The sequence below is a fragment of the Lepisosteus platostomus genome, chromosome 7 (assembly GCF_059453375.1).
Source record: "Lepisosteus platostomus isolate fLepPlt1 chromosome 7, fLepPlt1.hap1, whole genome shotgun sequence".
NCBI classification, from domain to species: Eukaryota; Metazoa; Chordata; class Actinopteri; order Semionotiformes; family Lepisosteidae; genus Lepisosteus; species Lepisosteus platostomus.
The window spans coordinates 50,878,959-50,902,240 of NC_142617.1; the positions used below are offsets into that span (position 1 = coordinate 50,878,959).

General features: G+C 45.4%; 1 protein-coding gene across 4 annotated transcripts in view; it reads right to left on the reverse strand.

Annotated features, from left to right (window-relative positions):
- megf11 (multiple EGF-like-domains 11) overlaps window positions 1-23,282 on the reverse strand; it is an 88,654-nt gene that overhangs the window by 19,327 nt on the left and 46,045 nt on the right. For all 4 annotated transcript variants that reach the window (XM_088641061.1, XM_088641063.1, XM_088641060.1 and 1 more), the window contains 8 exons: window positions 12,972-13,218; window positions 12,314-12,434; window positions 11,539-11,675; window positions 9,111-9,323; window positions 7,344-7,518; window positions 2,660-2,780; window positions 1,340-1,503; window positions 1,148-1,250 (listed from right to left, as the gene is read on the reverse strand). In XM_088641061.1, coding sequence (XP_088497187.1) covers window positions 1,148-1,250; window positions 1,340-1,503; window positions 2,660-2,780; window positions 7,344-7,518; window positions 9,111-9,323; window positions 11,539-11,675; window positions 12,314-12,434; window positions 12,972-13,218 — 1,281 coding nt within the window. The remainder of the gene's footprint in view (window positions 1-1,147; window positions 1,251-1,339; window positions 1,504-2,659; window positions 2,781-7,343; window positions 7,519-9,110; window positions 9,324-11,538; window positions 11,676-12,313; window positions 12,435-12,971; window positions 13,219-23,282) is intronic.

Here is a 23,282-nt window from a genome sequence, read left to right on the forward strand (position 1 = left end):
TGTCTCGTCACGTTGTGCTATACTGTGCTGTCCCGTCACGTTGTGCTATACTGTGCTGTCTCGTCACGTTGTGCTATAGTGTGCTGTCGCGTCACGTTGTGCTATACTGTGCTGTCTCGTCACGTTGTGCTATAGTGTGCTGTCCCGTCACGTTGTGCTATAGTGTGCTGTCTAGTCACATTGTGCTATACTGTGCTGTCCCATCACGTTGTGCTATACTGTGCTGTCCCGTCACGTTGTGCTATACTTTGCTGTCCCGTCACGTTGTGCTATACTGTGCTGTCCCGTCACGTTGTGTTATAGTGTGCTGTCTCGTCACGTTGTTCTATACTGTGCTGTCCCGTCATGTTGTGCTATAGTGTGCTGGTGCTGTCTTGTCACGTTGTGCTATACGGTGCTGTCTTGTCACGTTGTGCTATAGTGTGCTGTCCCGTCACGTTGTGCTATAGTGTGCTGTCTAGTCACATTGTGCTATACTGTGCTGTCCCGTCATGTTGTGCTATAGTGTGCTGTCCCGTCACGTTGCGTTATAGTGTGCTGTCCCGTCACATTGTGTTATAGTGTGCTGTCCCGTCACATTGTGTTATAGTGTGCTGTCCCGTCACGTTGTGCTATACTGTGCTGTCCCGTCACGTTGTGCTATAGTGTGCTGTCCCGTCACATTGTGTTATAGTGTGCTGTCCCGTCACATTGTGTTATAGTGTGCTGTCCCGTCACGTTGTGCTATACTGTGCTGTCCCGTCACGTTGTGCTATACTGTGCTGTCCCGTCACGTTGTGCTATAGTGTGCTGTCTCGTCACGTTGTACTATAGTGTGCTGTCCCGTCACGTTGCGTTATAGTGTGCTGTCCCGTCACATTGTGTTATAGTGTGCTGTCCCGTCACGTTGTGCTATACTGTGCTGTCCCGTCACGTTGTGCTATACGGTGCTGTCTCGTCACGTTGTACTATGGTGTGCTGTCGCGTCACGTTGTGCTATACTGTGCTGTCCTGTCACGTTGTGTTATAGTGTGCTGTTGTGTCACGTTGTGCTGAAGCGAGACATATAATTTTCACCAGCCCCGGTGTCAGTCCTGCACATGCTGGGCTCCGGAAACTCACCAGCTAAACGAAACATAAGGAAAGTGAGATTTTGCCGTGCGCCTACCTGTCCAGCCAGCCAGGCAGCGGCAGTATCCGGTCACAGGGTCGCAGCCGTCCGCGTGGCTGCAGTCGCACCGCTCCCGGCACTCCAGCCCGTAGGTGCCATCCTGTTGGCGAAGGCAACAGAGCACAGCGGCATCAGGACAAGACTCTGCGAGCAACAGCGGCGACGCGCGCAGGCAGGGCGGGGACTCACAGGACAGGGCTGCTCACAGCTGCTGCCCCTCCAGCCAGGGGAGCAGGTGCAGGAGCCGTCCACAGGGTTGCAGGCTGCCCCGTTCGCGCAGGCGCAGGACTGGTTACAGCCCAGGCCCCAGGACCCGCTGGAGCAAGGAATGGAGCAGTCCACACCCTGCCAGCCTGAGAGACACAGCGAAGGAGCAGCAGGAGACGGAGAGAGAGGGAGAGATGACAAAGACCACAGTCATTATCGGGACCGTTCAGCTCTACTGTATGTTTATCCACAAGCAATGCAAATGAAGATCTCTCTCTTGTCTTTGTGATTGTCTGTTTTTCTAAAATCAAAATCAGCAATCATACAAGTATATGTGCTTCAGTTCAGTTCATGTAAAATGCCTCAAAAAAGTTAAATTAAAGTTGAAATTCATTAATTCTTTGCCAATATTAAAACATAGTTTAATAGAAAAGAGGGCTAGCAACATTAACATTACAGTTTCAGTGGATTTTTAATTATAAATAAGACTGCAGCTTAATGAAAAGAGTTTTTAATGAAGGATCGTTGGAGAAGGAGATCTGGTGTTCATTAATGTGTGCTCTGGGCAGCTCTGAGACTCTGCAGCTGGTCATGTGGTCTGTATACAGGAGCATCGCAGTCCAGCCTGATTTCACCACATAAAAAAGAGCTGTAGAGCTAAATATGGAGAAAGGGTATTGAGCCCACAGGCTCTTATATGGTATCATGGTGTGTGTTCCCTCTTTCATAAACACTTCAAAAGACACTAGTGTCATGTTTCTGGTTTCAAAAACTTGTACGGTAATACAAAGTGTATCTTTTTGGAACTCTTGTTCTCTTTTTGAAACAAGTAAAAGTTAATTCCATGCTGAAATGAGAAGAAAAGAAACACGTTTCAGCTGTGGGGCCTTCTTCAGGTGTCACCCGCAGCCGAAACTTTGTGTTTCTTTTCTTTTCCTTTCAGCATGGAATTACCCTTTACTGGCTCCTTTGCAGCCTATGCATGCTGATGCACATGCCTACTTGAACTCTTTTTGCCTGACATTTTTCTAACTGTAGCTTCTACATCAGGAGATCCAGGAGTTAGTTTGGTGAGTTGATTCCTGATGCTAGTAATGCCAGGGCCCCTGAGCACTGATGAAGAGCTAAAAATATGAATCTTAAGACTGCGATCATGACTTTCTACTTCACTTCTCAAAAATGTTCGTAAAACTATTACAATGAAAGGCTCGGGAATTTTATTTGAAAAAAGTGTGCATGTCTGCCTGAGGCATCGCAGCGAATCCTGAGAAGATCCTACAGCACGTCCAGGGAGCACAGTACCTTCCCTGCAGGTGCAGGAGCCATCCATGGGCGAGCAGGCGGCCTGGTTTCTGCAGGTACAGATGGAGGAGCAGTTGGTGCCATAGAATCCAGCGGGGCAGGGCAGGGAGCAGTCGTCCCCCTGTGAGAAAGCACAGACTGCAATGCACCCTGGGAGACAGAGCCACAGCGGTTCGCGACTTGAGGGCAAACAAAGCCAGCCGGACTAGTCTCCTTCACTGGCTTGACCCTTGGCACATCTGAATCGGCACAGACAATTTCACACTTTTCTGCTTTGTATCCCTCCCTCCCCAGAGTCAGAGATGCACAGTAGCAGCTGTTTTGCACTCCAACGGTCTCTCTCTCTCTCACAGAGCTAATGAGCTCACTGAGGCTGGGAGCTGCTGGTGTTAAATATGCCAGCCTTAGTCGGCTGAACCCCTGAATCCCAAAGAAGCACTAGAATAAAGTATCTTGTGAAAGAAACATAATATTCTCCACTAGAAACTGTTTCAGGCCAGTCATTTAAATCTCTGTTTTTAACTTTCAGCAGACTGAACCTAAGAGACACCATGGTTTTCCCAGCACTGCATATCTTCTCTCCCTAGCTATGGACTTACAATATCAGCAATGGATCTGAAGGCCTGATTGACAGCTGACAGAGCCTCTTAAGTTCTCCATTAGCTGCCTGCTAGAGACGTGAATTGGACAGCCCTTGCTTGAAAGTATCTGGAAATCATCCATGCTTAACTTTTTAAATAACACTGTGATCTGGGTTTAAAGGAAGACCCTCCTAACAGCTGAAGCAGTAGCAGATACCACAGGTGCAGTAGGAAGCTGAAGTGCAACACATTAGCCAGATACCCATAAGCCTAACTGGTAAAACATTTTAAACACAGCAATATTCCAAGTTTGGTACTTAACCTTTGATGTGTTTAAAATCAGTATAGTTTCAAAGCACACAAAAGCAATCAAATGTAACTACTGCTGTGTGAATTACAGCTCCATACTGCTCTAGTACATAAAGGACCAGTGATATTATCTCCATAGAACAGTAGGATCTGGTGACCCTGAATTCTCTGGGGTACATCCACCTATCCCCCCACTATTTGAAAGCCATTTATTCCTGGTAAGGGTCACAACAACCGGGAAGTAAGGGGCTTGAGGCAGAACAGCAGATCGTATGGCACACACACATACAGCTGTGCACACAGGGACCACTTAGAGACACCAGTTAGCTTAGTCATCATGTTGTTGAATGGTTGGAGGAAGGAAAAAAATATTAAAAATAAGTACACATATTTTACTTTTCTTCTTCATCAGCACAACTGTAGATTTCATTAAAACCTGTGTAATGACAGGGCTTATATACATCCCATTATGGCCAACATAGCTGTAGAGCTTGCTGACTTTACTCTAACCCAGAAAAGTGCACATGTAAAGCATAAGGATATCACAATGGAAAGATTGGACCTAAATGACCATTCCTGTCTGGCCTGCTGTCCTGCCTTCATTCTCCTGTCTTGGTAGCCTTGGTAACTGTGTCACCCTCCAGCTCTCCACAGCTCTCCAAGCATGTGATCCCCTATAAGTTGTGGTAAATGTATTTATTAGGGGGTGTGCATGTGATTCCACACATCATCTTCATTTGTAAGCTGTATTAATTCCACCTGTTGTACCATCAGATACATCAGCTGTGTGAGGACGTGGGGAAGGGGAGGGGGAACTTTTTTGGTGTTTGACTAGTTTCACCATTAGTATTCCAAGCACTCTTGATCAGGCAGGACCTACAGTATAGGACTTTCTGTTCTCACTCCAACCTGTACTGTAGTTATTCTGGCCTGTACTGGTGGATATTCAAATAACACTCTGCTAATTACAACAGGTTTCACTTGCAAGAATTAATTTCTTTGTTTCTCTGAACAATTTACTGTTTAAAAGAGCAAAATGGAAAATATGAAAAGGAAAACCGATTACTACTATGCAGGTAGCGAGGATTGCTTGAACACTAAAAGTAGTATCATACGGCCCAAAGAGAGTTTATTTAACCAAGTCTTTTATTATTCTGACATGAACAACAAGACCAGTACTCTATGTAACAAAGCTCAGCGAAGCGTAATAATTATCTCAGTTGATGCAGACTCAAGCTTTTTTGATTTTTAAAACTGTGCTTTCTGCTGGAAAGTCACCCAGCGCTGCGTAAAGGCTCACTTATTCCCCCTCACTGGGACTCCTGGCACAGTCTATCAGAAATAACACACACACCAGGTTTATTTAATTCCTCGAGCAATTTGGAAGACTTCTCCATTATCAGAGACCAGTGCATGGCTGGAAAGGTGCAGGTACAGTAGGTGCAGATTCTGGCCATCACAGAGGACAGTCACCACGCCGGGCATGAGCTCTTCACCCCACTGCCCTCAGGCAAGAGATACAAAAGCATATGGACACTTACCACTAGATTCTTCAATAGCTTCTATCCACTAGCAGTGCGATTGGCGAACTCATTTAGATTTAGCCATGCCCCTCGGACCACACCTACTGTACACCCTCTACCTTTACCTGATTTCTAATTTATTTCTTGCACATCTGCAGTCATTGTTTACATGTCTGCATTGTTTACATTCAAACTGTTTACTTGTTCAGTTGTACACTGTCGACTGTTTGTTTTTATATTGTCTTGATGCACTGTCTGCACTTTGTGTTTTTACACTTGTTTTAACAATTGAGAGCCTTTCTGTAAGTAAGAATTCCATTGTACCAGTACGTGTACTGGTTACACATGGTAATAAAGTTCAATTCAAGTATACATGCAGGAGGTCCCCAATTACAATGAGGGAATCGAGTGTCATGAATGAACCCTCCTGGTGTCCGACTCTGTGGCTCCCTCTGCACCCCTGTGATCAGAGATCTCAGTCTCATGACGGGGAGAAACAAAGCCTGTGCTGATGTCCTGCCATGTACATCATGCCTGATCCGCTGCTCACCCATAAGGCCCACTGGCATGTAAAAGGGCTCGTCTCCACGAGGAACCTCTGCGGCTCCCGTGTTTTTTCTAGGCGAACGCTCAGGCAAAGCCTTTGACCCAGCTGCCAATGGCCAGCTTCAGACACTATACTAACAAGACAACAATGTGAAGAACTCAGAGATGAATTTGAATGAGTTTAATCTGGATCAAATCAGAATGCTATACACCAGGCAAGGTACCAGATATTTATGCTAGTGTCTCAATGCTTTGCACTTGACTTTTATGTGATAGTTGTGTTAGGGTAGCTCTAGTCAATACAGTAGGACTTTGTGTTCAGGGGACAGGAGTGTGAAACAGTCCCTGGGGACTGTTAATGGACAGGAGTATCCTCCAGCTTGTCCAACCGAGAGTGCCCTTCCGCTCCTAGTGGATCATCTATCCCACTCTGGTGCACAGCCATTCCTTTCTCATCCTATCTACAAATAATGAAGTCTCCTGGCAGCAAAACCTTAGTCATCGGAGTGTTTTTAATTACTGGCCACATGCACTATTACTGAATCAAGAGAGCCTGCCCAGATCTCGGGCTGTGGAACAATGTGGGGGTATTAATTCATGCCCAGTGATTGACGACAGCTAGGTCAGGTTGCCCAGTCTCTGCAGCCATGCACCATGGGACCACTAGCACCACTAGCACCCCCCAGAGAGACTTGGGCACCATTCCTGGCTGACCTGGCGAGGGAAGCATGGTTTCCCCTGTCTGAGGATAGTACTGGACCTGCTCTCACAGCACAGGGCCCGTGATTGAGGCGTAAAAGACATAAAAACGTTTTGTTCTAAGAAGAAAATGATACACAGCAGGAATCAGACTCTCAGCACTGATCATTGAGAATTTCAAGAAAATATTTTATGAGCATGATGTTCTTTAACTCTTTCTCCCTTCATCACTCGATGGGAGTAAAGTTTTAAAGACCTAGCTGTGACAGGGATTTTTAACAAACTGCTTAACTAAACAGAACTTAGAAAAGTTCTGAAACAACTTAAGAGATCTGTACAGACATTCAAGGCCTAAAACACTGTTCAAGGTAGTTTTTCAACTTGAAACTTGATTTTTTTGTATTTTAAACCACCCATCCTCGACTACTGTAATAGTATTTATCTATTTGGTCTACTGTGATAACCACTTCAACAAGTTCTGTACATGCTCACTAGGTTTTGAAAGCCCCAATAATAATGTGGCAGTGCATTAAAGAGGCACCCAGGCAGAATTCTGCTTTTCCAAAAAGTAAAACATGTGCACTGCACTTTGGTCCAAGACTTTCTGAGTACTTTCTGGGGAACATTTGCAGGGATGATGAATAGGAAAAAGTGCCCAGAGGTGTTTAAATGCAGCACATCATGTGCTACAGCTGAGTTGGATATCTAGCTGTACAGGTATAATAACTTATATTTAGCAACAGATTTAGACAGTTTTAAGACATGATGCAGATTGTAAACCAATGCATCTCACTGCCTCAAGGGCTGACGCTGCTAAGCCCTACTACTAAAGCCACTGACTGGCAACTGTAAGCCCAGCAGATAGTGGCATAAAGCACTTTCAGTTCAATTTCCCCTTAGATTTACTATCTCCTTACAAAGCAGCTGAACGCTCTGAGGTCAGTGGCTGAGTGAAGGGATAATGTTCCCATATTTAGCTCCCCAGGTGTTCAATGGGTCCCCGAGCCAGGAGCCACCCAGCCTTACCGTGAAGCCTGGCGCGCAGATGCAGGCGCCGGTGATGCTCTGGCAGTCGGCTCCATTGGCACAGTCGCACACCTGCTGACAGCCTTCGCCGTGGTACCCGGGCGGGCAGGCCTCGTTACAGTAGAGGCCTGCCCAGCCTGCCGCGCACGTGCACTCTCCAGACAGGGGGTGGCAGCTGCCAAGACAGAAGGCACCGTCACTCAGCACAGGACCCGAGACTACTGTGTGTCTGCACCTTCTGTAACACTCCCCCGCAATACCCAAATAGGCTGGTAATCTGTACAACCCTCATTTTTAGTCCATTGTAGGGGGGGAAAAAAAAGGCATCCACAATGCCGACATAATACGTTCATGCTGACTCAGGATGGCTGGCATACCAATAAGGTTTCATTAGTAGCATTTACAAATAAAATGCGTTTTCATCAGACACGGGCTGCACTTGTACAGCAGCATTGTTTGCTGTGCACCAGCATTAATTCATAATAATAATAATTGCTTACACTTATATAGCGCTTTTCTGGACACTCCACTCAAAGCGCTTTACAGGTAATGAGGACTCCCTTCCACCACCACCACTGTGCATAGTGCACCAGAACGCTCACCACACATCAGTGATCAGTGGGGAGGAGAGCAGAGTAATGAAGCCAATTTATAGAGGGGGATTGTTAGGAGGCCATGATTGATAAAGGCCGATGGGGAAATTTGGCCAGGATGCCAGGGTACACCCCTACTCTTTTCGAGAAACACCTTGGGATTTTTAATGACCACAGAGAGTCAGGACCTCGGTTTTACATCTCATCCAAAGGACGGCACCTGTTTACACTATAGTGTCCCCGTCACTACACTGGGGCATTAGGACCCACGTGAGCCGCAGGGTGAGCGCCCCCTGCTGGCCCCACTAACACCTCTTCCAGCAGCAACCTTAGTTTTTCCCAGGAGGTCTCCCATCCAGGTACAGACCAGGCTCACACCTGCTTAGCTTCAGTGGGCTGCCAGTTGTTAGTTGCAGGGTGATATGGCTGCTGGCTGCATGGTGTGCAGCATTAATGTTGGCTCAGCGAACACCCCCCAGCAGCAGCGCAGCAAAAGGTAAAGCCCAGGTGCTGCACCCATTTGTCTTGGGAGAGCAGTGCATCTCTTCAATCCGGAAGTGCCCATGCACACCTGCACACACTCCTGCCAGCGCGCAGTGCACAAGACGCGCTTCAGTCACACTCCTCTGGTACCACAGCACATGTGCTCCCCAACCCCCACTCACATCTGTTTCCTCCAGACAAAAAAAAAAGATCTTCCCCCGTGTCTGACAGCAATTTTTCAAACTTGTACAGACGAAAGTCTAATGAGTGAGTGCAGATGTGGAAAAAAAAAGTCGTTTTTTTTTAACATGCGCATATTTTTAGGGATTTAGGTCATTCGAAGTAAGAGAAAGAGGAGGATAGTCTGCACTGGAGCTGCGCTAAAAAGTTTGAAAGTCATGTAAATTCCCAGTCTGAGCGCCTGAGAGACCACGGGTGACAGCCTAGCTGGGACAGCAGAGGAGAGAAGAGGTCATGTAACACAGCATCGGGCTGTTAATATGAAAGATGCTTGTGAAAAATGCTCAGCGTTCTGTCTCAGGGTTTCAAAACTCCAGTCACGGCGGGAAACCCTCCTGTCGGTCTGGTAAGCCTCTTTAAACATCAACAGGGATAAGGATTCAATTGGGCCACTTTAAGACCGGAGCTGAGGCCCTGCAGGGTCTGGCATCAGAGGCAACCCTGCCCTTACCTGAGCGTGTTTGAGGTGTTACAGGGGCAGTACTTGTCGCAGGTGAGCCCGTACAGCCCCGCTGGGCACATCCTCTGCTGGCAGTGCGCTCCCTTGAACCCCAACTCACACATGCAGGCCCCGTTGATGTGGTAGCACTTGGCACCATTCTGGCAGTCGCACTTGTGGGCACACTGTCGACCATAGGTGCCGACAGGACACTCCTCTTGACACCTGTATTTAAACACAGGCCCCCCGCAGGAACAGCGTCAGCAGAGGGCATTGAGCAAACTGTATAAACATCTCTATACGTTTCTGGGCCCTTAAAAAAGGACATAGGCTACTAACATGTGCTGGATGCATACTGGTAACAGTGAGACATATGTTCCTACTGTACTGTAGCTCCAGTTCTATGGGCCAACTTGACTGACCAGAAACGTGACTGGATGGTGGCCACTGACAGGACTGGTGCTGTGGACAATTAGACTCCAACCAGCAGCAAAGGCCACCCCTTTGATTACAGAGCTAGCACACACAGCAGGCGGCTGCAACCGGAAAACCACAGCTAAAAGATCCAGCTCATGTACACGTTGTTCAGCCTTGCCCCCCTGAATCCACAGGCTGTGCCCTCTCCTGTCAATATAACCTAAGGAACAACTACATTAACTATGCAGATTGGTCTCTTTTTTCTTAAGTCCACCTTAAGGATTTGGGCAACTAGACAGAAAGACGATATTTATACAAATGGTGTGAAAGGTCTGTGGGGAATATCGAAAACCTCACTATTATGGGTGCCAGCAAAGCTCAATAAAGAATGACTAGAATGACGGGGCTGTGTAGATTACTTCATTTTGGGACCTAAGAGTTAATTTCCCTTCAGTGTATTCTAATCTGAAAGACGAGAATGAGAGTGTGAGAGTGAGACTGCAGCTGCTGATGCAAAAGAAGAGCCGTGAACATTTTCTCAACTCCATTTCAACAGCACAGGTCTAAAGAAGAACAGCCATTACAGTTCTGCAATAATCCAATCTTCAGCTGACAAAGACAGAATGAACGTCTGGGCTCCAGCAGCGTGGATCAGGACAGGCACCACGTAAGTGAACAGTATTCTCAAAACAGGGCACACACATTCTGAGACTACGCTTTGTGCAGGCTGCAGTTACACACACAGCAGCAACCTTCACAAAGCTTCAGAAACTGACCCTCACAAGGTCATAACACTGGACCTCCGGCAGACCCCTGTTATTCGCATTCATCGCTGCCCTGCTCAGCACTACGGCTGTCTGAGGCAAAGCTCCAGTCATTAATTGTAATGAATATAATTAGAGCTTCAAAGATTCCCTGTGCAGAATAACAAGGAGACCAATGGAAGGACTTTTCCACAAAGCTAAATATACATTCTTGGCAAGCCATCAATCTAACATGTCCAATAAAGTCATTAAGAACCAGATAAATAGCTCAATTAAATTATAAAATGGACTAGTTATGTTTCATGTTTAAATTACATTGGCTTTTGGCTTATCTGATGAGACTAGCATTATTACATGAAGTGAGCGCTAACACAATCTCAGATTATTCCGAGCAGGTTAATTCAGTTGTCACTAGCAGAATGAATGAGGGTAATTTCACAAAATATTAAACTAAAGACACCAGACATTTCAGCAAGAAAATGCTTCCTGAAGAAAGGCTTCATCTGGGAAATTAAGACCAGGCTTGGCACTTAAAACACAGTAGGAGAGTATATATTTTTTTGACTCTCAGTGTTTCTTAGTTCTGATCTTTAAATGGAGAAAATCATGCATGCCACCCAGAAGGAAGTGCTATCGAGAGGTTACTCCTGAGGGGCCGAGACACTATCCGGGGTCACCTGTCTGCAATGACTTAACATCTTTGTATAGTAGTGTGATAAACTGACTCATCAGCTGAATGGGATCTTTTGAGCTAGAGGGACAGTTTTATTTCTGACTTTTTGATAAAAAAAACATTGTTTCAAATACCTACAGCTTGGAACTGAATAAGCTCTGTATATAAATTAGTTTGCAAATGAACTTCCTAAAAGCCTGGAAGATCTATACACTGTTTAGTGAAAAGACAAACAATCGAATAGTGGACATGATCTATATTGCAAAGGAACAAGTGATACTGTAGGTTTATTCCATCCTGAAAAAAGAAGAAAGAAAATAACTTTGTGTTTTCTTTCTTCTCTTTTCAGCATGGAATAAAGCCATTACTTGTTCCTTTGAAGCCTACGCATGCTGACGCAGCTACCGACCTGATCAACTATACTGGCCTGGTTCATGTCTTCTAAAACAATACACTGACTTACAGAAGAGGACAGTATATCATGGGAATGTTAGGGAGGCTGGCGCAGATGAAAACTTTTTATCATTTAAGGCGGCAATAGGGAGGAAGTGCCATTAACACATGTAAGAAAAGTCGGTGCCCATACCTCTCTCCAGTGTACCCAGCTGTGCACTGGCACTGCCCGCTCACATGATCGCACAGCCCGCCGTTGTGACAAGGGCAATCCTGGCTGCAGTTGATGCCGAACTTCCCAAACTGGCATGGCTGGGCACACACTGAGCCCTGCAGACACAATCAACCCACAGAGAGAGAGCTTCAGGAGTGGGTAATATATTACACCAAGGAACTGAAAACTACCTGTCTGACATCCCGATCAATTGCGCATTACTGTTGAATCAGGCCAAAATATACTGTACAGGTCTGTGTAAGCAAACTTCAGTCACTTAGAACAGCGACCATGATGCCAATCCATAATGCAGCTACTGTATGCTGCTGTTGTGACTTGATGTTGGTGCTATAGCTCATACAGTGCTCATCTTTTGTTCACCTCAACCCCCCGTTACTATTAATTAAAAACCGACTAAACAGGCAAACGGGATCTTAAAGAAGAAATCATTGGTGAGCTAAGAGGTTACACTGACAGAACTGACTTTTGAGATTGGCAGTGTGGCTTTATGGAGAGGTCTTGGAGCAATTAGCCTCACAATATTTTTAACTACAGCTGGGCATTGTTTACATTTGCACTGGATTTCCCCTTAAATCAGGCTGCTGAATGATTCCTGGGACGCGTTTTGAAGCGCGTTTGCGTCTTGATCTCAGCGGGGGGATCCGAAGCGAGGCTAAGCCGGGTGGTGAGTGTGAGCAGTTGGCGCAGGCGTGCCCGCCGCCGGTTCCCGGACCGCCGCGCCCCCCTCGCGTACCGTCCAGCCGGCGGGGCAGGAGCACTCCCCGGAGACGTGGTGGCACACTCCTCCGTTCTGGCAGGGGCAGCGCAGCTCGCACTGGGCGCCGTGACTGCCGGGCGGGCAGCGCTCCTCGCAGCTGGGCGGCCGGCCGTCAGAAACGAGCACGTAGGAAAAACAGCACGAAAAGGGAAAAAACGATGACAGGAAGCGACAGGACACAGAAACACAGAGTGCTGGCCACTCACAGTGAGCCAAGCTGCTGTGCATCACTCCTCGTCCACGGCCACAAAATGCTGTGGGACCCAGTAGTGATGTGTGCCACAGACACAGTTCTATTTCATTTTTCTGTGGCACCATTTCTATTTCTATTTATTGTCTAGTGTTTTTCCAGTCAGGACACACGACTTATTTTCTCTCACAGCGTAGCCATCAGTTTTCCTATTCTAATCAGTTCTAGTGGGTATTAATGAATGCTGTCTTCTGATCCTAACTGGGAGTCCCCCATGCCTCCCATGCTGGGTCAAAAACATGTGTTTTTACTCCAAGGCAGAAAAAAGAAATTAAAAAACAGCACCCTGCAATTCCTCCAGGGTAGACTGGAGCACCCCTCTATTTCTACCCCTATGCAGCAGAGCTGGACCCAGGATGCTCAGCTTGTTCCGCAGATACTCACAAGGCGCCGGTGTAGCCTGGAGCACAGTGGCACTCCCCTGTCTGGTGGTCACAGGTGGCTCCGTTCTGGCACTGGCAGTGCAGCTGGCAGGCTTTGCCATAGTAGCCGGGAGGGCAGGGCTCCTCGCACCGCCAGCCCTGGTAGCCGTCGGTGCAGACGCACGCGCCAGTGATGGGGTTGCACAGTGCACCATTCTGACACTGGCAGCGGTTACTGCAGTGCGGCCCCCAGTAGTCTCTCTCACAGCCTGCAGCACAAAGCAGGAAAAGGCTGCACATTTATAAAACTCAGTAAAGAAATACCTGGGCTCCTACAAGCAGAATTGGTACCACAACACAGGTATAAACTCAGCATGGCGGAAAACGTTTTTGTGAATCCTTTAGACCGTGATCAGTAAGCCAACTTCTCCCTACAGATCAGGACTCCTCTAAAGGCAGTCCCCCCAACAGCTACATGGTAAAGCTTCATTAAAGTCAGCTCTTTAATTATTGAAATGAACAGAGTTATAATCAAGCGAATAACTACAGGTACGGCTGCAAAGTCCTACAATACAAGAACTGTCTGCTTTACAAAAAAAAAGGGCGAATACAAAATTCTGTTTCATGTGTTTTTTATAGTGTTGTCAGACACTGTGCCTCATCATGTTCTTTTTCACAGAACTGCCATTCTCTCACAAGCAAGTAACAAAAACAACAGATAATTGAGTAACAGAGTATAGCTGTATGGCTAATATGGGGTTATCTTTTTCGGCACATCTTCTTGGTATCTGGACAATCCAACACAGTGGTATACCCCCACTGACTTTCATTTCAAAGTGAGGGTACTCAGTACAGGCACATCTTTTAATGCTGCTGATTTAGGAAGGTCAGCCCTGACAACAACACAGTAACAAGAAGTGGAAGTTAAGACAAACCTTCTCTCTTCAAGTCAGTTCCCTGTCCTCTGACTGATGACCACTGTATGATCAGGTCTTCTTGGAAGTAACTGCCTGTTTTTGCAGCTTCCAAGAAAACTCTGTCTGCTTAATATGGTTTGATGCCCCAGCTGAACTGCAGATATTGATTCAATGTGTTTGCTGTGCTGCTCCAGGCCCTGACACAGGGAGGGCAGCTCTGCACTGATGATTTCTCAGAAGATAGAGCAAATGACCCTCACACATTAGATATGAATGGCGTGTGGAGCAGAGCTGATTTCGGAACAGATCACAAAGGGCTTGTATCTTTAGCAGAGCAGCAAGGTCACCCATCAGCATTCATCAGCCTTTTTACCTAATTCAAGCTTTTTACTGAAAAAAAAAATCCATTTGGGTAAATTAATGAGACTCCTGTTGCATAACAGTTTGATCAATTCCAGGTTTTATCACCTTAAGAATCTTGCATAAATTGCATATGATGGAGTTACACAGCCTATTTAATATTGGCTTTACTTTAACATCATGTTAAACAGGCTACCTACTGTAGACCGACAAGCGGAAATCTGCATCCTGTATAAATTTTAATGGCTCACACAGTTTTGCAAAAGGAGTCTCATCAGTTTCCATGGAATTGCAGGCTAAGACTAAAATCTTAAATACAGAAAGCATGAAATATACCAAACAAGTTGAGCATTTGCAGTATGGCCAGGATGCATCCATGCAAAGAAAGAACAATGTGCAAAATCTAGCTGATGTTAAACAGCTTGTTTCTGTTCTCTCTGCATACTCCTCAGCTGACACAGCTGTGTGCAACTACTGTATCTCTAAGCTGCCTGTATTTCTTCCATTATCTTGCCCATTATTAATTTAACTATAAAATAGACCCAGGTGACAAATATATTGAAATGTAGGCACTGTTTAATTTGCAGAGTTTTCTAATACCCAGTAACTCAACCAACATTGCAAAGGGAAATTCTTAATTCCTCTTTAGCTGCAAGTTAGACGCTTCAGCACATTTAAGTAAAGCCTATTTATTACCCCTCTCCTGCTGTATCTATAAACTGACTGTATTTTTTCCCAATAGCATGAAGGAACGCAGTCAGAAAAATGTCAGAAACCCATCTCCCCTGAGGGTGTGTTAAACTGTGATGAAAGAGGCAGAAATCATGTGCAGGATGCACTCTGCTAAGATGCCTCCTCAGGTTATAACTAGTTTAATGTTCAATACACAAACCTATAGAGAAGGGAACTAATATAAGCTGTCCAGGCAGAAACACAAAACTGCCTGGGAATGGGGGATTCTAAGGGATCACCTGCATGGTCTTGTTTAACTAACATGTTACAATTCTATGAGCAATTCGCCCAAACAAAAAACAGGATATGGCAAGTTTAGATTTTCTGAAGGCTTTTGATAAAGTTGCACATCTTTGGGTTGAGAGCTGGTTAACGTTAGAAAAGAGAGTGTACAGATAAAGGATGAATGCTCAAACTGAAACAAGATAATTAGGGGAGTACCACAGGGATCTATATTAGGACAATTTCCTCATTTATATCAATGCTTTAGATTCAGGTCGTGTCAGTAAACTATCTAATGACACCCAAACACAAGGATTAGCCAACACTTTAGAGGCAGCATGGAAAATTCAAAAACATTAAGAAAAGAGTGGGCAAACACCTGACAAATAACATTTTATGTAAACAAAGTGCGGAGTGTTGCCTGTAGGTAGCAGAAGCATAAACTGTAAATAAAATGAAAAACCCTGAGCCCGAGAAAGCGTATGAAGAGAGACTTACATGCTTACTTTTGTTTACACAATGAGGAGGCAATAAAAATGGCAGGTGATAGAGTGAAAAGCATATAAATGAAATCAAGAGGCATCATGTTGTAATTGTAAAATCTTCTTGTACAATTTTAGCCACCACTTGAGAAAGAGATATTGCTGTTCCACGAATAAAGAAAGAAAAAATGACCACATATATTGCCAGGCTCAAAGGACTGGGACAGGCTGACAGAGCTTGATGGTTCCATCTTGGACCGTGAAGCTTACAAATCATTTAAAATCCTTAGATCCAATAGTCGCTAGAAACCAAACGAGTTAAGTCAAATGCTCTCATCTGGTTTATTACCGTCCTTATGTTCTTATAGCATTGTCAACTGTACAGATTTTTAATTAATTTTTTGCTAATAGATAAGAATACATGTTTGATATCTTTACATCCGATTTCTGTGTATGCAAATCAATACGAAATAGGCAATACACTCCCGAAATATCCACCTCCTGCTGCTGGATTACGTACAGGATCACGCAGTGTGTAAAGCCTGCAATGGCTCATGATCTTGTGCAGAGGACTGCAACCGTGCATTATGACAGACGCAGCCCAAAACCCAGGATGTGCTGTCTCATCTCAAGTCCTAGCAAGGGGGGTGGTGGACAGACACGAACCCGAGGAGGGACACCTGCCCCATTCACCTTTGCAGCTTCGCTGCAGGACCAGATAAGAAAACGTGTTGGGTTTTTTTTCCGTTGGAAGCGAACTTATTAAACACCCTCACGTTCTTTAATCAATAGGCGATGCGGGGAGAGAAGAAAGGTTCAGCAATTAATCGAGTAAGCAACTTTTAAGCAGAAGTATGACGCAAGGGAATTGGTCTTCAAAAGTGCATTTTAAGGCATGAACACAGAGCTTTTCACCTGGCGTCGCCAGGGGAACAATTCATCATACAGTAGGTCTTTACTACAAACTATTCTGCCTGTTTGACTGTTGGAGTTCGGTGACGAGTTGCACACAAAAGTAAAAGCACACTATGCAAGACGAATTCAGAATAATACATGGATAACTCAGAATGATGAAGCATCAGAGATAATCTATTTTTAAGGAGATCATCTCTTTTAACAAATATCTCCAAAGAAGCATATAGTGAAACAGAGCTTCCTAAGTACAAGATCCTACAGCAACAAGAGTGCTGTGTAAAAATTGGATTATCATGTTAAGTGTGTGTGACAAATGCCTCTTCCTTCAATAAATCTGCTGTTGTACGGGCTGTCAATACACAATATCAGGAGCCTCCTGGCTCCAGCAGAGCTCCTAACAGTTATTAGAATGTTATTTATGAGCTTATTGACGATAAGGGAGCAAAAAGAATAGTCTCCGAAATATCATTCTGAAAATTAATTCATGCTTGTCTGAATATGCTAAAAAAAAAAACGCCAATACTAATAATCCTGAATTCTGCTGACTTGCTAGAATCTCTGTGGTAAGCTGCTGGTGTGGATGTCATTTGCACACTCATGCTCTCACAGGATTCAAGAAGATTATCACTGTTTTCCAGAAACATTTTTCAATTAAATCTGTGCCATATGATTTCACCGCCAATAAACTTTTATTGAATCTGAAATAGACTTTTAGAATGATTTTCTTGTAAAGCTTACATTTTGAATGCCGAAGTCTGGGCTGTCTGAACGGTTCTTAATAACCGTTTTTTAATCAAAATGCATGTACTGCAGAAGCTCTGAGTGTGAGTGAATAGGAATAACCAAAAACAGGCACTTCTGTTGGAGGAACTCTTATAAAAGCTTACTGGGCCGTGGTGAAAACAGTAAGGTATAGTGAAACACAATGATCACACAACAGAGAGAGAGATGCAGTGAAACTATGAGAAACCATGGCCAAGTGCACAGAGACTGGATGCACAATAGATGGGAATACTTCTAACACTTACAGTGGCAAGCTCCCACAAAGGGGTTTCATGAAAAGGTTTGTCATCACCCTCACCAAGACAGGCTGAACTGAATTTGCATCTCTGCAAATCAGGGCAAAAGTCCTTCTGCTAATGTTTTCAAGCACAAAATAACGATTATTTACCCCACAGGAGCCCTCCCCGTTAGATTATGAGGCAAGGTCAGATGGCTTTGGCGCCTGTGCAGTCCTGCAGTCAAATTGGCAAGCTTGAACCAGCTACTGCAACATCTGATCTTTCAGCTCCCAGGGATCCACACAAGCCACACTATCTCTTCATTTACCGAGACACGCCGAGCCGAAACTTAACAGGAAAGTTAAGAGGAGAACCTGTCTCCGCATAAAAGAGACAGCTCAGGACCTGCTATTATGCAGGAGTAATATGAAAAAATCCTTGACCCAGCACACCAAAGTAACAGATAATTTCTAAACCTGCAGACTCCTGCTAAACCATCTTCATCAGCACATTGTCACACCGCCTTCACAGCTAAATAATTCACTCAAAAAAAAAAACCTTCCCCTTGAAAGCCGGACAACAAAAACGATAAGCAGACACATGTAAATGAACCTTCAGCTGAATGATGGAGGGCTTTAAATAAATAAAAATAAACACATTTCAGTTTGGACTCACGGGGTCAATAACAGCTAACAACAGGGACTCTGGAGACAATGTCAGATGACTAAAACACACTTGTATGCTGTTTAATTTGTGTCCATTGATTTCCTATTTTTAATTAATAATTCTAATTATGATGCAGCAAATTTAGCCATCAGCCAGCAGCGGGTCGATGGCGGGGTATTGATCTGGGCAGTGGAGTGATCCAGATGTTTCTGACACGATTGATTTCTTGTTGCGAGAGGGTTAGGAAAGCCTGGAGCCTGCGGCTTCGTCTTCCTGCTCCTGTTCTCACACATACAGCCCTGGGGGGCCGCCCCCCCCCCCTCTTGGCTCGTCCACACGGAGTCACATAAAACAGAAGTGATAGCGAAGGCAAACAGTGTGGAACAAGTCGTGCTGAGCCTGTCACGTTTGGACAGAGGCCATGGTTTTCAGTTTAGATTAGTTTGGGGCTTGTTGTTTTCTTCGCTCTGCAATCATTTGTGCGCTTTTTATATTCATTTCACCTTTTTGTTTATTGATTTTCCTTCTGCTGAAATTGCCATGGAAGGTGTTAATGTGTCGGACTGATTGTGAAATGAGAAGCTTTGCTTTTTGCCTTTTTTTGACGGGATTCTGAAGGTCACTGTGACCCGAAACAGATGGACGAGATGGCTACTACATTTGACCGAAAGGAAAACGAGGCCATGCGGCATCACCTCAGCAGGGGGGTGGCCCTGTTTGACAAATCAGAAAGAAAAACATCCCAAGCTCTTCCCTATAGCCTCTGGGGGCTCTTCAATAACAAACCACGCAAGGAACACTGAGGCATGCTGGGGATTTTACCAGTGAGGAAAAAATAAAACTTTGATTAAAGACTAAGCTCCTAAAGTGGAAAGGTAAAGCACATCAGCACAGCCCAGTTTATACTGCATAATAATAATAATAATAATAATAATAATAATAATAATAATAATAATAATAAATAATGTTAATAATGTTAAATAATGTTAATAATGTTTAATAATGTTAATGTTAATAATACAGAATGGCCTCCAGTCTGTGGGTGCTGGTTCGGGCTAAAGGAAGTCAGTTAAGTACCAAATTCTAAAAATAAAAAAGGACAGAATGTTCAGATCCTTTGAGAAGCCCTGATTGGTTTTATACCCCCAACACCTGGAACTAGACAGTCATAGACCACCATAGACTGGTGCCAGAAATCCAAACACTAATCACTCCTCCTCACCTCCCAGTCCTCAAGCATCCTTCACAGATGGCTGGTAGGAGCGTAATGATAAGTGAGCACACTGCAGGCCACACACAGGGCACACAGCCAACAGAGCACTGTGAATCTGGCATGTCTTTCTTTGATGTAATATTTATACTTATAATATATTTATATTTATCACCTGCAGTAGAAATGGACTGTTTCCATTTTGGGTCTTGATGATTTTATAGATACAGGAGGGTACTTAGCTGAGAGAGGGGGATGATCTGAGTCTTCATCGGTCCATCCTCGTGTGGGTCGGTGCGTCTCACGTGAAAGTGCAAGAGCGCACTGTGGCGACAGCCGGAGCCCTGCCGCTATGGTAAGGGCATCCAACAGGGGCAGGCTGTGAGCTTCACGCCTTGCGGAGCCTCCTAAGGGCAGCTGTGGCTCAGGTGCAGCTGCTGCTACTGCTGCTGCTTCCTCAAGGACTGCCAATGTTCTCAGCATCTGGATTCCCACTGGCAGAGCGAGAGAGAGGGGGGCAGAGAGGCACGTGGTCGGCTGCGTGTGGCACCCCTTCCCCTCTCCCTGTCCTGCGTGATCCTGTGGCACATGTGGACATACGGCCCTCTCTCACCCCCCAGTGTGGTAAGATGCTGTCCGGCTGGAAGGGCTGCTGTTCCTGGCAGCAGCAGTTTGAAAACAGTTCCGGATGACAAGTGTCTCCTTTAAACACTCCGCACGCTGTCCTGAGCTCCACGCCTCCAAAGAAGCTGAAGCTCTTTACCTTAGAACCAAAATAGCTCAAATAACTTTGTCCATAAATGAGGTTTTAAAATGAAGGGATAAACAAGAAATTTTATCCGAAAAAACCTCTCAATCTGCAGAGCCTCCTCATGGCACGGTAATTGCCTTTTAATGATCTCACATTAATGCAAATGTGCTTCATAAGGAAATAAATCTTGCGAAGGGTTTATGACTCTCTCCAGGTAGCTGTCCTCTCACCGACAGAACAAATATTAATCCTGGGGAGGAGGAGCAGGCTGGCTATTTACCTCACTGTCAGGGTGAAAGGTGAGCCTCCTCCAGCCCTACGTGCCCCATGTAGGCCAGGAGATGGAACTCAAAGCACAGGCTCATTAATACTAGCATACATACAGTATGTACTGTTCACATAGTAGAAGGAGGAGGTGATCACTGCTCTGAGAATGAAGGTTAACTGGTTGAAGATTTTCTTATTATTTTTTAAATGTCCATAAAGTTTTATTTCCAAATTGTTCACACTGAATTTTTACACACAGCAGCCGACCTCGTTGTACTGTTTTATTGATCTGACTTTTATACGATATAATTAATAATAATAATAATTGCTTACACTTATATAGTGCTTTTCTGGACACTCCACTCAAAGGTAAAGGCTTTACAGGTAATGGGGACTCCCCTCCACCACCACCAATGTGCAGTCCCACCTGGATGATGCGACGGCAGCCATAGTGCGCCAGAACGCTCACCACACATCAGCTAGAAGCTATAAGATATAAGCGTAAGGCGACAGCCTAAGACAAAGACACTCTATAGACTGATCTACGGAGAGACGCTCGATGGCTGGGAGATCACTGAACCATTCAGCCCAGCATTACCCAGCGGTGCTGCTGCTCCCTGTGTAGCGCCTCTCAGTACTAGCACCGTCTATTGTCTCAAACGCGCTGTCAAGTTGCCTGTTGATGGCAACAAATGTGCAAAATATGAGTGGTTAAATACAGAACTTCCAAACTGCCTTTGCATTTCACATCAAAAAGCAGACTATTCAAAGCCAGTTCTCAAACCTGAATTTACCTTGGCAAATATCCTGACTTTATAAGGGCCCCATCTTCAAAATCAGCAAAAACAAATGCTGGCTGTGGGTATCACGTTCGTAAACCCCTCCTCTTAAGGACGCTCCAGCCCTTCCTTGTTTTCCACTCATTTCACACACCTGCTCCCTGTTCCAACCCCCTTTTTCAGTTCTCCTTAAAAGTCAGACGCTCACTCTATTCCGGGCTCTGCTCTGGTTCCCATACCAGGAGAGTCCGGGCCCTGGAAGCGCCTGGTCCCGTCAAGGTTTTAAAGTTCCTGTTCCTGCCGGTTCTGACCCGGTTCCAGTTGCAATTCTGTTTGTCTTGGATGGACCGCCCGGTTCTGGATTTTGCCTTTCCTCCTATTCCCCATTGGACTCAGTTTTGGACTGTTTGCCTCGGCCACACCTTCCCCGAACATCAGCGCACTATGGACACGCCCCTTGTTTTTATTCCTGACTCCCGCATGCTTGTTTTCCTCACTCTACCCCGGATTGTGTCGTCTGCATAGGGTCCAGAAAGAAAGCTTTCGTTACAGTGGGTCATTTAAGGCTCTCTGTTAGAGGCTGGCAGCAAGTTACAAGTAGGCCTAGCAACTCTATGCATGTAGGCCATTGTATGGCTGACACTGGCAGTGTGTCAGTTAGGACAGAGGGACCACAGAGCTGGTGGGAGTGCACCCCCGCAACCCCGATCTCCACTTCACTGCCGCGCCTGCGAGTGAAAAAGATCATAAACTCACTGAAGCTGTGAATGCAGTAGTTTCCCCACCCTTCCTCTGTCCTGGCACACTAGCCCCCCATGAATTATTCCAGTGTGTTTTAAAGTCACTGGGAGGCCGAATAAAGCAATGAAGAACAAAGCTGCCTTGAGCGCTGCTGAAAGAAGTCCATGGAGAGACTCCGTGCTGGCAGGGAGAAGAGGTGTCCCTCGTGTGTTACCAAAGAGGCCGCATGGTAATTCATTGAAAGCAAAGCAGTGGGACGCACTTTCTCTGCGTCTTAACGGGTTGTTTGTCCCCAAATCCCATGAGATGCTGCATGTTCTGCAGTGTCAGAGAAAACCAATGACAGCCACTGTCTTCAATCAAAACAATTTAGAATGATTTACTTTCTCCATTCCACACAACTACTGTAATACGGTTGCAGATGTCAGGAAAAAGCCCTACTGTAAAAACACATTTAAGCTTATCCATTCAGGGCTTCCTTTCAGACTTCATCTCCATTAATTGCTTTGGCCCTTTTCCAGCTGTTAAGATGAGTAGGACTGATCAGCATTTTTACAAGTGTCCGGCTGGAGAGACCTGAAGCTCTGAGAGCTTCAAAAACATCACGCTCCACATGGAGTGGTTTTTGCCTTAAAAATACCTTTGCCTGTGTTTGGGCCTAAGTTAATCATGTTCAATTAATAATAAACAATAATCATTGATTAAGCAATAAATGGTTCAATTTTCTTAAAGCAAAGAGGACTGCTGTGTGGCTCAACCAGTTATGGCGCTAGTTAAGAAATGCATGGTAAACTCTGTGGACCAGAGGTTGCCAGTTCAAGCTGGGCCAGGCCAATCCCTGGCAAAGTTGGTTGTGATTGAACTGTGGCAGTCGTGTGGCAGTCGTCTGTCAGAATCCTGCTGGGGTAGGATGTGTGACAGCAGGCCAGCGCCCTCTCAGTGTTTGGAGAAACAACGGTGCATCTCATATAGTGCCTCCAGGTTTGCAGTGATGTCAGCCCAAGGTCCACCCCCCACCTATTGGCACACTCTACTGCAAGGCACTGTGGGAGTAGCTCTGACAGGAGAGTGCTGTGTCAGTCCATTCTCCTCGTGTCAAACAGCAGGCATAGCTGTAAAGACAGGTCTTAGTAAAACTGGCAATTCTAAAGTCTGTTGGTGAAAAGAAGCCTAACAATAAGTGCTGATTGCAAAACATGAGGAAAAAGAAAAAAATTTGGGGTTTGGATCTGGACCCATAACTGGACAACTATGGACTCAACTCATGGATCTCTGCTGCTGTTGCACCCC